Genomic DNA, 14,571 nt, shown 5'->3' with positions numbered 1-14,571 from the left:
TGCATGTATTTAAAAGGCACTTTTCACTTGAAAATGTTGACAGGTGTAGTCTTAACATGCAGAACCTCTACCCCTTTTTAAACAACAGCTTTCTGAGCTTCAAGGCTTAGAATTCTAGTTGTAACTTCTAATTTATGGATCACTGACAGTCTGCAAAATAATATGGAGATGTAGTAGGTACCAGATTTCCATTTCAGATAGTAACTTTCACTGCAACGGCAGAAATATGAAGTGTATTTTCCACCACCGTTCCAAGTGAGTGATGGTTACTGTTGCCACAAGGGTGTTATGCAAAAAAAAAAAAAAAAAAGGGTGGGTGGGAGGTTGGTCTACATGATGACCAAAGAGAAAGGTGGTCCAGGAAAGAGTGACTATTAAAATTGTTGCTTGAGTTATGACAAAAGGTAAGCTCCTTCAGCCGCCTTAACCACATTTGCTCAATTTTTTTTTTTTTTTTAACCTCAGTAATATGACAGCGTCAATGAAAGACTAGAAAGATATATTCACAGCCTGTTTCTTTGTGGATAGCCCATTTCACTATTTTATCTGGAAGTCTGTCCAGTTTCCTTCTTATTCACGTGATGGCTTTGCAGAGCAACAGGGCAGGGGAATCATGCCTAAAAGCACTGGAACATCTGGAGTGTAGAGCTGTCTAATGTTCTCATGTGACCCTGGCACTTGCTGAAACTACCTGAGCTTGTTTTTGGAAAGAGATCCAACTTCCAAGCTGAGAACATCTTTTTAGAAATGCCAGTCTTTCCTCCATCTGCAATAGCCTGATCTAAGGGTGAATAACAAGGACTTGAGGGCCCAAGACTCTGGACTCCACCAGCAGGAGCAGCTGTGAAGCAACATGGACAGCCCCTGGCCCCCCGACTCGCTGCTCTTCCTCCATAACGCTGCCCTGCTCTCATGTTGGGGGGTGGTGTTCAGCAAGTCCCACAAGCAGTTTTTGCACCCAAGTATCATTCCAAATTCTTGCATTTGGGGTCAGAACTCCCATTTTCTGATTCTCTGCCACCTGATGCTCTCAACTGCATAACCTTTCTGTGCCCAGGAAGCAGCGCCCAGCTGCTGGCAATTCAACTGGCGGTCAGCCGCAATGATTTAGGGAACCATCAAAGCATGCTGGTTTGCTTAGTTTTTAACGCTGTGGGATCTCAAGCACACATTCACACAGGATTCATTTTTTTTTTAAGATGCCACTGAAAGAGTAAATTAACACGAAGAGATGAATAAAGCCTGAATTTCTGCTTTTACACTGTAAATTTCAGACACGTTTAGGTCATTGTCCCCATATCAACCCCATTGCTGTCCATGCCCTCCCCACAGATATCTAAGCAGCAGACAAGAGGGCAGGCATGACTGAAGGTTCCCCTTGGCCAGAAGAACAGCAGCGTTCAGGCACCACTACCCACTGACATCATCCAGCCACCGAGCAGTGAGCAAACGCACAGTGATAAAAAAGCGTGCCCACCACCACGCCGGCACGTCAAACCCGAGCGTGTACGCTGGCATTCTTCATGTTCTGGGCAATAGGTTTAAACTTAGCTTCCCCCCCTCCGCGATTTCCATTTTGGAACCTGAAGAGGTGGGAATGAAAGATTATTAAAGAAAAAGCCCATCACAAGGTTAACTGAAATGAAATAAAATATTTCTGTTGTAAACACAAGGAAACTTCTCCCCTACCACACTAAGGGCACAGTAACACCTCCTGTAGTGCCAAGGTGGTGCTTTGGGAACTTCTCTCAGTGCTGGGAAGGGGATGTGTGTGCATGTGATGGGGGCAACAAAGCCTTTGCACAACACATGCTGCGATGTGCTTTTCCAAAGGCCTGCTGGCTAACATAGTGAGCTAACGGTGGGACTTCCCTCTTCCTCAAAAAATACCGTGCTGTGCACGTACTGCTCACCTTAAGCATGCACCCTAAGCTCTCCCAGCATGAGCCCAGACATGCTCTGTATCACGACACGTTCTACAGAAAACTAAAAAAAAAAAAAAAAGTTCTCCAAAAAGCCTACCATCTTCCCCACTCAGTATTAATTTTATCTTTATCATCATTTGATGACTGAAGCGGAGAGATTTAGCAAATCCAAGTGACTAAGGAATTAAGGCAGACACAGTCTCAGCCCCACAGGAGGCTGCCATGGGATTTAGGAGTGACCTTGGGACATTAGCTGTCTTCTCCAGGGTTTAGAGGTCTGGGAAGACCTCACAGTCCATACCTTCACAGCAACATCTTTCATCAGCTCCCAAGGGGGCCTTGCCATGCAATACCTTCAAGCCCAGGGATTGACACATTCAAGGAAGACAGGAGTTATGGACTCCGCTGCTGAAGGCAGGACAGAAGGTGCAGCAGCTTTGCTCAGGGAGTACAAGAATATGAATATATTCAACACACATATCTATTTATTAATCCAATGGTATATATGTTTGGGGTATGATACTTGAGTCATTCCTCACTTCTTCCCTCCAGCCAACCTAACTGAATCCTCCTTTTATTTGCTCAGTGCAGGCAATAGTGTTGGCACTATACTGGGTGCATGCACACACACATACAAAAAGAGAAAAATTCACAAGCCAGAGGGTCTCCAGGAGACCAGAGATCCCGCCTGTGTCAGGTGTGCTGCATGAAGTCCTCTAATGCACACATTTCTAGGTCACTCTTTAATTGGGGGGGGGGGGGGGGGGGGGGGGGGGAGGGAAAGGGGAGCAGGGGACACTGGCCCGGGGAGCACCCAGGGTATGACTACCCAGAAGTACACCTGCAAAAGACGGAACTCAGATGCTCCCCTCAAACGTCAGCCCACGAAGCATCTGGCCAGAAGTCTGAATGCCACAGCATCATTTTAGATTTTAAATAGCAGCAGCAACAACCAGAGAGAAAAATTTTGGCTACTGGCACTGCTGCTGGTTTTTTCCCCTCCGCTCACAACCTTTCGCTGTGGTCACACAGACACACGCTGTCTTGTGCATGTAGAAATGGGAAGCGATGCAGGGGATCAAGAAATGGTGGTATAGAAAGAAAAACCCCATGTTCAGGCAGGGTAAAACAAGAAGGGGAGGGCTCGCCGGCGTAATTTCGGGGTTGGTCTAGGATGATGTCATAGCACTGAGCAAGTGCCATGGCCAAGCAGTGGGCACTTCCTAACGCTCCCCGTCCATCTGACCTCTAATACCACTGGGCTGAAATATTTAAGATGACATTTATTTTCGCTTTAAAAGGCCATTTTTCACTCCTTTCCCTCAAAAACGTTGCTACCGACCGCAGCCCGTACGGATGGGAGGTGGGGGAGGCGGCACGACAACTAACTCTTCCGGCACACACCCCTTTCCCTACTACAAAGGCATCCACAGCAATCACATTTGCAATAGTACAAATCTTGATGGATTCATCCCATCCCCCTCCTCTTTGTAAGCCCACAGCCCGCTCTAAGCCCTCTCCGTTATCGCAACCCAGCAATCCTTCCCAGGGATCGAGCTGAAAAACGCAGTCACGGCACAGCTGCCTGAAATAAATGAATGAATGAAAAAAAAAAAAACCCAGCCAGCAGCTCAGCCGGGAAGCAGCAACCTTATTGTTTCAAACCCCATCTGCATCTGCATCTCCATAGCATTTCAGCATATTTCACACGAGCACACATATACACTTTATGCACATGCAAATAAACGTATTAACAAAAGAGAGAGGTGGAAAAAGGCGGGGGGCGGGGGGAAATCTGAGATATTAACTTCACCCAGGAAGGTGGCTTATCTCACACATACTGGAAAAACACGGAGAAATTAAATATATTCCACATTTTACATCTCACACAGAGAGAGAAAATATCTTTCAGTGCAATATCTAGTTGCTATGCCAACAACAACAACAAAAAATTAGGGGGGGGGGGGGGGGAATATTCCTGACCCCTTTGCAGAGGGAGAGGGGAGGTGGGATGGGGTGGCTGCTTACCAAAGATGCTGATTTGATTGTGGCAAAGCGCTCTCGGTTCCGGTAGTGGAGGGCCTGATTCTGCACTGACTGGGTAGGCCGCACCTCAGGCCTGCGATCCCTGTGGCCCACCTCATCCCTTATAAATACATGATCCTGCAGAAATGGATAAAAACAAGGAGAAAGTCCGGCTGTGCTCTTCCCGCGGCGGCTGCCTCTCTCTCACCCCTCTGTCTGCACAAGCGCGGCTGTTGGAGAGGCATAGTTCAGCTCGCTGCTAGCCCCGGCAGCTCCCACCGTACAAAATGAATAAGCAACACATTGCAGGCTTGGGTTCGGCGCGTCAGCTGATCGCTAGCGGGATGCCTCCTGAATCCCGGGCTGGTGGTGGTTTTTTTTTTGTTGTTTTGGGGTTTTTTTGGTTTTTTTAAACCTTCAGTATTGCATACGTGCAAAAAAGACTCAAAAGCATAAAGCGATGCAGAGCAATCGGGCTCCTCAGAAAGGTGGGGTTCAAGCACTGCAACCCAGCAATCCTGGTAAAAACGTGATTTCCATGTCTAGCAAAGAAGGTACTGTTCCCTTTTAACACAAGAACAACATGTTGCCTCATTCCCTTTGCCGAGTGGCTCGTCCTCGGTAGGTTTTCTTTGTCTCTTGTTTGCTATTTGCTGTGGAGGGTGAGCATCCTGGCTAAAACCATGGCAGGCTGGAGAGGACCAGGAAAGCCTCCGTAACCACTCAAGGATCCTGCTTTCCAGTCATGATCCTGCACGGTTCTAGCACCTTCTCTCCACAGCCCACAAAGGATTTTTTTTTTTTTTCCCCCCCTTTAAAGCAACAGCTCCCAGGTTTTAGCACAAATGGTTCCCGGTGCAACCTCCGCAACCTCCCTCTTGCTCGCTGGCAAGGCTTCGCGAGGAGCGGCTGCGCGGCTGCAAAACGGCGCGTGCTAGTTTTGCAACAGAACAAAGTTCTCGTCAGGCGTACGGAGGAGAGACCCTCCTCAGAAAGACCGGCAAAAAAAAAAAAACCACCACCACAACCTTGCTAACTGAAATGGGGGCTGCCAAAAGTCAGCACGCCCGCGGGCTGCGCCTTCAGGACGGAGCAGTCTTTGGACGCCGGGCACGTGCCCCCAGCCGCCGCGCAGGCGCCGTAGGGCAGCAGTGATGGTAGCCGGCGTCGGCACATCTGTCACCTACCACCTTCCTCACGCCCATCATCAAGCTCCAGCTAAAAAAAATAAAAGAAAAAAAATCGAAGGAAAACTGAGATTTTTTGGCTAAATTAAATCAAGTTTCCAACTGTCAGGGGTGCAAAATAAAGGCTGCAAGCGCCTATGCCACAAGGCAGGTAAGAAACGCCAGCCCTCGCAGGAAGCGGCTGCCTCCGGGCGCCGGGCGTTTGCAGGCGAGCCGAAGCAGCTTTGCCATCCTGCTGTGCCAGAGCAGACACCGGTAAGGTCAGCAAGCCCACGGTGAGACACCAGCCGACACGGAGTAGCGTCTCCACCACGACACCGCTGTCGTACTGACGCTCCCTTCCCCGCTCTGCAGACACTTGCTTCCCTCTCCGCTGTCCTCAGCTTCTATCTGCTTTGAGTCTGGACCCACGCACATTCAGCCACTTTCAAAACGATTCTGTAAATGATTTCAAGCAGCAGCCAAACAGGTACAGAAATGCTGATATAAACAGCTGAACAACATGTTGATTTAAAGTGCTTTAAACCCAATCCCTTTCCTCACATTCTTCATTTTAAGCGTTCACGCTCACCTTTCACTTGCCTTTGCACAGAGAGCGCGCAACGGCCAAGACCATCACAGAGCCAAGCTTGCACCAGCTCCTCTGTACCCACCCGAGGGAGACAGAACAAGCTAGAACAGTTTAAAAGGTCAGTCCTCCATGAAGTAGGAGGACTACAGAGTGTAATAAAAAACTGCACTTTCATTTTATATTGATCATCCTCATACTGGACTTCTTGTTGCACTGCCTTAACAAGGGAAGGCAGCGTTACAGAAGGGCAGTTACCGGCACCTGGGCTGATCTCAGATTTTCAACTTGCACGTGTTTGTAGGATAGGCAGGGCTCTCAGACTCACACGCTTTCCTGAGAAAAGTATGTCGACTTAGGCTCTACAATAGTCACACCAAGAAAATCTTGATTAAACATTTAAAGTTTAGCAGTATCACTCGGTTTAATTGGACTCGTGGCTTGACGGGAAGAGTATCAACCCCAAGTCTTCTACAGCTTTGCAGCGCTCTCGCCTATCAAATAGGTCTAAGAAAGACTCTGTGAAATACAATCAGGGCTATCTCAGATAACCCAAAGCAGTCGGGCTGGCTACTACCATCACCTTTTAGTTCGGAATTTCTACCGATGCGTTTTGGAGCCTTCCGGCACAGCGGGCCCCCAGCCAGGCAAAGGGCAGTGCTAGAAGCAATGCTGAACTTGGCCTCTTGCTCCTCAACACGCAGCTCTGCAGAGATAAACCTGGCTCTGTGGGGCTTGTGCAAACACAGCCTCATGCAAACGTACCGGTACGAAGCAAGCTGGAGCAAGGGGAAGGGAGACAGCAACTCCTTTCTTACCGGAGCACCTCATACATAAAATAAAGCTGAAGAAAAGTGTCCTGTGGTAAAGATCTACACAAGACTTACCCATCTAAACCACAGAGGACTGAAGAGAAACAAGAAGTACACAGGAGCTACTAGTCCTCTACTGTAGATATGAAACTAAAAGTGGAGGCTGGCCAAATATTACCCGTGGTCATACACAAAGCCTGCAGCAGCATATGTGAGCGCAGAAGGTTCCTAAGGTCTTCCAGCAATACCCCAATCCCTGGACCATCTTCCCTCTCTCCATTACATTGCTATGCCAGGGTGAATGTGAAATATTAAAACCAGAGAAGCAGCAAATCACCGAAAAAAAGACAATTTTTCAAATGGGCATTCAGATTTTACAGAATGGTCCAAAACACCACTTAAAACGACAAGTAGAAATTACAATTACTTCTTAGATGGGAAAATTAATCTGTGGGTTACTTTCTGTTTATCTAAGAGGTGGATTCGTAGAGGACAGAAGGTCATCCTGGTCTTGTTTTATGGGACTTCTAGTTACTTCAGTGCACATAAGAAACGCACAGCAGAATCTAACTGCCCTTCAGGAATGTGAATTAACTGCATTCTCCACTTCAGACTGAGCTGGGCAAGGAATGGGAAAATTGACCAGTTCCAAGTGGACAGAAAACTCAGTGGTTGTCCTTGGCACCCCTTAATCTGGGATCTGTGGCATCTCCATCAGGCAGGCAATCGCTATTAGCTCTCAAATAAATCCATGCAACCTCAATAGGCAAAACATTTTTCAGAAGAGCAGTCACACTTACCAGAAATAAAAATCACTTGACATGAAGAGTTACCAAATCTAGCAAGTTACTAGCAGTCTCTGTGGTAGCATAGACAGAGACCTGTAAGATAAATAAGAGTAGCCACATCTCCACCAACCTTCCTCAGACAATGTAACTGATGGCTACTACGACAGACATCTACCTACAAACCCATAAAATAGATTTCTGCTCTTTTTATTTTATTTTCTTCTCCCAAAAGCTTGCTAAGAGACACCGCAATCATATCTCCTTCCAGATGTAGGCACAAATCAGGAATATTTTTTTTTTTTCCAAACTTTCAGCTCCAGGTTTGTGGGAAACAAAGATCCAAAACCAGCACCTCAGCTCAAGTTACTGATGAAGTAAAATGTGACCAAAAGCACCCCAGAAACTCCTCAAGTTTGGGTCAGGGTATCTCTCAGCCCTAAATCTGCAGTTCAAACATCAGTTTGTTTTTAAGGCAATGTATCTTCCACACGTATTTCACTTCCCATCTGTTCTCTGTGTTTACTGCGATGTTTACCTTATGAATACAGCTGCAGGCATGCTCAGATCATAACTCACATTAAACCATTAAAATCCTTCTATTTAGGGTCAATCTAGAATCTTCAGCTTCCCACTAAAGAAATAATTTGTTCTTCTGACTATATTATCTGCTACATAAAAAGATTTCCAGCTGATCACCACAAATGGGGGTAACTGGCCAGGTGCTGGCTTCGAAATTGCTGATCATATTTGCCAGGACAAAAACTCTCAAACATTTCTACCGTAATATCTGATCAGAAAGCTGGTAGAGCTTCCAGCTACTTAAGAGATGCTAAAGAGCAAGTCTCTCAAAAACAATGAAAAAGCCAAAAGGCAGGAATCCTACATATATTATGGATTAATAAGTAATGTTAAAAAAAAACGAAAACCAGTTCTTGTGGAAGTTATTCTCTGGATAGATAGAAACAGAGAATATAGATAGATAGAAACAGAGTCAGAACATTTGTTCAGACACAAATTGGTTCAAGCAGGTTCCAGCTGGAGATCTAAATGGCCACCACTGGTGTATTGTTTGAGCATCTTATAACGCTCATGGGTTTCTGCTCAAACCGATGGGTCTTGCCCAAGGTCACCCCACAGAGCAAGAACCTGAATTTTGCTCCCTACAGTCCCATACTGGTTCCACCACACACTGCCTTTTCATCATCTTCACCGAAAAAAGGGCTTTACCATCCCCTGCTCCCGACGTCAGCGCAACATTTCAGGAATGTCTGCTTAACACCCTTGCCATGCATTTTTAAGAGCAACGCTAAACAGCATGTCGCTAACAGTGTTTTCATTTTATGTTCAAAACATTCCAACTAGACTCCTTCCTAATAACACTTAATAATTACACTGATCAGATAATTTTTTGTTTTTAGAGAAAGATGTAGCTTGTTCCAAGAAATGCTAGGAGAAAAAAACCCACATAAACACATTGCTACAACAGAACTTCCTAAGTGCATAAAATATCTGATCAGAAGACAAATGGAACAAGCAAGCTACAGAAGCAAACTCAGTAGGTGGATCAGATTTGATTCTTTTTCCTACAGAAAAAAAAATCAATGAGAATTCTGCCTCAGATTTTAATCACAGCAAGACCGGGCAGACAAATCTATAAATTGCATTTGATATTTACATTTTTTAGTATATAACATTGTCATATGGCTGAAACCACCTTTGCACTGACAAAGCATCAAACACAAGTGCAAAGAATGAACAGAATACAGAGAAAAAGAGTCCCATCATCTCCAGCAGCTGATTTAGAAATGAACATATCCCCCAACTGCAAACTCTGATCACACTGGACCAGCCTAAGGCTGAAACATCCAAACTTTCACCTCAAAAGGAACATTCACTTGCACAGCGCATCTTTGGTTATGCACACCAAATAAAAACCTTCACAAACGCTGTTTACACAAGAGGATTCACTAACTGGAAAGGACTGCCAGTCTCCTAGACGAATAGGAAAGGCAATTTCTGAGCCATGGTAAGGGCTTTAATGGAATTGCAGCAAATCCCTTCCTTCTAAGAATTTAAAGAGCAAGGAAAAGAACATCGTGCCATCGTTCATTTTAATACTTTACACTAAGTGCCTCCATAATCTACAGAGAGGTGTTAGTATCAAGACACTTCCAAGAAAAGGCTTCATGTCACCAACCTGCTTGACATGATCGCAGAAGGTACGCAAGGGGTCGTCACTGCCAGCACACGCAAGTCAAGACTCAATAGGTCATTACCTAAAGATCCTTTACATCTCATAAAACCAACATCGTTTCCAAGTATGAATCATAAATCTTGATATGTAGGAAAACACCCTCAGCTCTTCCTCAGCTGTAACTGATGTAGAACCGCCGTGCCAGAGCACTCACCATGCACAGAATTCAGCATTGATGCGGCATATTAGTCACGGCAGTGAGGGGGGATCTGTACAGGTTAATTCAACGGGTTTGGAAAGTCACTCAAGTTGCAACATTTATTACAGAAGTATGTTTTTATTACACACATTGGGCAAGAATTTGTGATGATCAACTATGACCACCCTCTTTTCATCCTTTTGTTATAAACTAGATTTAAATTAGAAGATTTACCTGACATTTTTATTGCCCAAGTTTTATGTTCATAAGTACTGATGATTTTAAGGTTGAAATAAGTAATAGCAGCAACTCTGTATTGCAGTTGAACAACACAATACTGTAGTGGCTTTTTGTTTAGATTAAAAGATAACAACTTTTTTTACTGTTATAAAGTTATATGGAAATAAAATAATACCATGTGGTAGCATTCCAAGTCCTACCACGTTGCATATTCATTTAGGGCAACAAAATAATATTTCTGGGAAGCCACCTGTACAGACACTGACATATACCAGCAGTTGAACAAAGCAGATGAGGATAAACTACCTACAATGCACAAACTGATGCCTGTGTTCTTAGAGAGCCAAAATCTTCATCCTCATTTTAAGATGAATTGATACCCATCTGCTATTAAATTCTGGGCTATATGTCTTTGAAGCACAGTATATTTGGAGTTCAGCTCCCTGCCCCATTTTGTCTATTTTTTCCTGCTCTCAGCTACAGTTGGGTTGGCATTAGAGCTGTCACTTACTCTTCAGTTCTCAGCCTGTGAGCTGAACAACTGAATTAGCTCCCAACAGAAAATGGACACAAGAATGTGTATCCCCATCCTCAGATGGAGAAGCATAGTTATGTTAACTGTCTTCAAAGGAAAAAGTTAGAAAAAAAAAATCACCCTTTGTGCATCACATTACAACTTACATGGAGGAGGTCACCAATCTGAAACCTGCAAAGGGGAAGGGAAGAGCTCCTAGCAGGAACCGGCTCATCCAAGCTGGACATCTAAGTTTCCTGTAAAGAATTTGCTGGTGATTAAAGCATCCTCCTGAGGAAGCAGTCTTTGATGCTAGGGATGGACTGAGATCCCAGGAAGGGAAGACGCAGGCTTCATGCCCGAGTAGCAGATAGGATTTCAATTTTTTCCTCCCAGGACTTTAGGACACAGCTATAAACTAAGTTATATCAAAAGCTACACATTCAACTAGGGCTTATTATTATTATTATCTTCTTCCTGTCCAGTGATTTTTCTTCCAATCTACAAGTTCTACTCTGTTGACAGGTGGGAGTCACTTTTGTTCCAAGCACAAGTTTAGAAACATGGAGCTCTACTGCTGCCCCGAAGTTTTTGTATTGTGGAAGGGGTGAGGCTGTGCCTGCTTTTCAAGGAGGATTTATCACAAAGGCTATTCTCCATCAGGCAAAACCCAGGCATCTCTGCTGTCACGAACTAGTATAGCCAGTGAAAATTAACCAGATGAGAAGCAGGTCATTTCACTTACCCTGTGACCACAAAACGTTTTTGGAAGTTAGAGCCAACTAGCATCTGTTAAGGGCGGGGGGGGGGGGGGAAGAAGTAGTAAAAGCATTTGTAAACAACATCAGGCTGTTTCTTATGCTTTGCCTACGTCTCAGAGTAGTTGGTCACAGTATAGATGCTAGGGGTGCTTGATGGGGATGCTCGAAGCTTCCCCCAGCCTAGCGCTAGACGGGTGATGTAGCAAGCGCCTGAGGTCTGCTCTGGATTTACAACAAGTAAACGCCGCTCCAGATCGGCTCTTTGCACCAAGCAGTGGTCCAAGGCGCTGAAGGCTGGGAACTGCATCTCACACGTAACCGCAAACTTTTTCATCCTACGTTTTAAAATTGCACATGACATTCTGGGATTGTTGTCCAGAGAAATCAGAAGGGCTCTGACACTTAGAGCTTCGAGCCTTCACAAAGATCAACACAGTCTGGATCATTTTGCCATCCTGGTCACTTTACACAGTCTGGTACATCTGGAGGTTGTTAATTAACATGTGTGGAATACCATGATTTCACACAATACTTTGATTTGACCCATGTCAAAACAATCTCATATGTGACCCTGTGCCCATATAATGGAGACAGCTGGCTAATTATGTTCATCAGTATTTTCCTTTTAGCCTTTAAAGGCTGATTAAATGCAAAACAAAAGCTTGATTTAAACTTGAACCCCAGGTCCTTTCCGTTTTGTTTGTGATTAGGCTCCAGAGTGTTACCAAACTCAGCACTCCCTACTTCTCACCTGCTACAATAAAAACAAGTTGTGTGGATCAGCTTCATCACAGTTTATAGAAACACGGTTAAAGCAAGCACAAATACAAATGGAAGTTTCTTCAGAATAAGGAACTTTACCGTGAAAATAAGAGTGGGATGTATGTGTGTATAAGCCCTCTGAAATGTCCTGTTCCAGTTTTAGATTTTCACATGTATTAATATATGCATAATATACATATGAAGCAGTTTTCCATTTAAAACTGCATTCCCCAAAGTAAGAGAATTAAAAAAAATCATGTACTAAACTAAAACAATATATTTGCAGACTGGAATATGTCCTGCTGCACATAGTCTGAATTCACCTTATGCATACATACAGGAGAGGGTAACATTTGCCAACTGAGAAGATACCCACTCCACTGCACAGAGCAGTAATCACACTCTACTGTTAACTACTTTGTAAAGACCATCAGGGAAGATCTGGTTTTTGTGCTTCCAAAATTACCCTAAAATACTTGCTTTAAGTGATCTACAGGTGATTTCTTTTACAATACTTCAGTCACAAGTGTGAAAGAGACCCTGTTCAGATAATAAAAACTTCCATGTGGTGTCATGCTTATGCATTCTACTCAGCTGAGTGTCTTAATCTTAAAACAACAGCTACGCAGAAGTCTAAGAGGACTGAATTCATAGCCTCAGAAATCTTCCTATACTTTCGAAGTGCCACACAATCACTATAAAACAAAATACTATTTTTAAACCAAGTAGGAACTCGACTTCTTTCACAAATGCAATTTATGTCTGATGGGAGAGGCTCACATTTTGTTTTCAGCAACTGTAATGACACTGATCAGTCAGTAATGTTATAATGTATGACCATTGTGTAAATCAATCCCCTCAAACTTCTATTTTAATGCATACGTAAATATGACTACTTAACAACGTGAAAGAAAAATTAATACACATTTCTGAAGCCTCTAGAAAATGAGAAAAAGCTCCAACTATAATCACCCAGACCATAAAATCAGTTGCGCCGCTCTTCATTCAGGATGGTTCCTCGGGCCAGCATTTTGCATCTAACACTTTTTTTAGAAAGGTGAAAATAAAGTCTTCTCTGAAGGTGCTATTGCAACTGTATATGAGAAAGATGTAAATCCCTGAAAACTATGCAACTTATCTGCCAGTATCTTTAAATATGCAAGGCAATCTTTTGTTGAAGACAAAATGTCTTGAGAGCTCAACAGTCAACTACATAAACACTGTATTTCAGGGGGAAAAACAGCTAACAAATATTTAGTTAGAACCAGGCTTTGCTATAGGCCTACAAATGAAAAATTTATACTTTTCATGCTGCTGTGGTGTTAAAAACACTCCTCTGGCAAAAAGCAGATGTACACTGTGAAGCTCTTTGCAAATGCAACCACACAACCAACCTACGTTTTACTGCCTGCTAGCAAAGGACACTGCTAAGGCCAAGCCAAAACTATTTTAGTCAAACGATCCTAGATTAGATGCTGACTTAGAGCTAGACAATTTTAGCTTGATATCTAGCACTGAGAAACGAAAGGCAACAGATCACACCATGCAGCAAAAGAGCAGAAAAGCATTGAGTGAAACTTGACTCAAAACATACCTCGTGGGAAGGGTCCAAAGTTCTGCACACTTCCACTTCTCATGAGGGAAATCCAAGTGCAAGCAGATTTTAATCATACACTGTGACTGGTAAATGGTTAGCTTAGCTGCTGTGACCACTCGTCACCATACCACACAATACAGCACAAATCATTCACAAGGAAACAAGGACTGGTGTTACAAGCAGAGATGAAGTGCACATGCGGGGCCGGGTGAGGAGGCATGCAGTAAGCCTGCGTGAACCCTGCCTAGTTCTAGCACTGACAGTGCTACCTTTCATCAGCGGCTTCTTTCTATTTTGAGAGGTTATTTAAATGCAGTTTAGCTTTTAAAGAAAAAAAAAACATAACCACAACACAGAACTTGATCCTGGCAAGCCCAGTACCAGCTCCTGCTCTCAGCAGATGGCTCAGCACAAGACCACAGCACACGGATCGTCGGGCCCTACGCGGGTGAGCCAACGTGAGCAATAGCAGGGACTGCGGGAAGCTATGGAGAGCACCAGAGAACATACCTTCTTATGAACAACGGAGGAAGTAGAATTAATTGTGCTCTCGTCACTATGCATCATGACCAGTTCAGGGCTGCTCTCATCCAGGACCTCCTGCATGCTGCTCACACTGCTGCTCTGACTGCCTGTGCTCACAGACATACTTGGGATGGAATGGTTGCTGCCCAGACTGTCCATCTTCCTACTCAGGTTTGATCCATGCTCACTGTCCTATAAAACAAGGGGCACCAGTTACAAATACTGCAGGAGATCACCTGCTCAGCATGTGCCTGCAGTGCCCAAAGTTTGTTTTAACGGCAGCTCTGTAGAGTTAAAGGTTCTTTGCTCATTATTTTGGCAACTACATTTCCCAAGGCTGCCTGGCTTATGAAATACTCCATATGGGGCAGTTAGCTTTAGCCTCTTCCCCCGCAATCTTACTGCATCAGGCTTCAAGCCAGGTTTTTTTCCACATATCAGTAAGTCTGGGCATGGCTTTTGGCTTGAATAGGA

At 44.3% G+C, this 14,571-nt stretch overlaps 1 protein-coding gene across 4 annotated transcripts in view; it reads right to left on the bottom strand.

Moving 5' to 3' along the window:
- The window catches only part of TAOK3 (TAO kinase 3), a gene marked incomplete at its 5' end in the record, with an annotated part of 51,210 nt that overhangs the window by 12,565 nt on the left and 24,074 nt on the right, over nucleotides 1–14,571 (bottom strand). For 2 of the 4 annotated variants that reach the window (XM_082007840.1, XM_082007841.1), the window contains 2 exons: nucleotides 3,954–4,088; nucleotides 14,083–14,289. In XM_082007840.1, the coding sequence (XP_081863966.1) occupies nucleotides 3,954–4,088; nucleotides 14,083–14,289 (342 nt within the window). Of the gene's footprint in view, nucleotides 1–3,953; nucleotides 4,089–14,016; nucleotides 14,290–14,571 lie in introns of all 4 variants that reach the window. The other 2 variants (XM_082007839.1, XM_082007842.1) reach the window with 2 other exon arrangements.

The sequence above is a fragment of the Phaethon aethereus genome, assembly GCF_964289735.1.
Source record: "Phaethon aethereus genome assembly, chromosome: 17".
NCBI classification, from domain to species: Eukaryota; Metazoa; Chordata; class Aves; order Phaethontiformes; family Phaethontidae; genus Phaethon; species Phaethon aethereus.
Note: the sequence above shows the minus strand (reverse complement) of the source record. Positions and strands in the feature narration are given on the sequence as shown.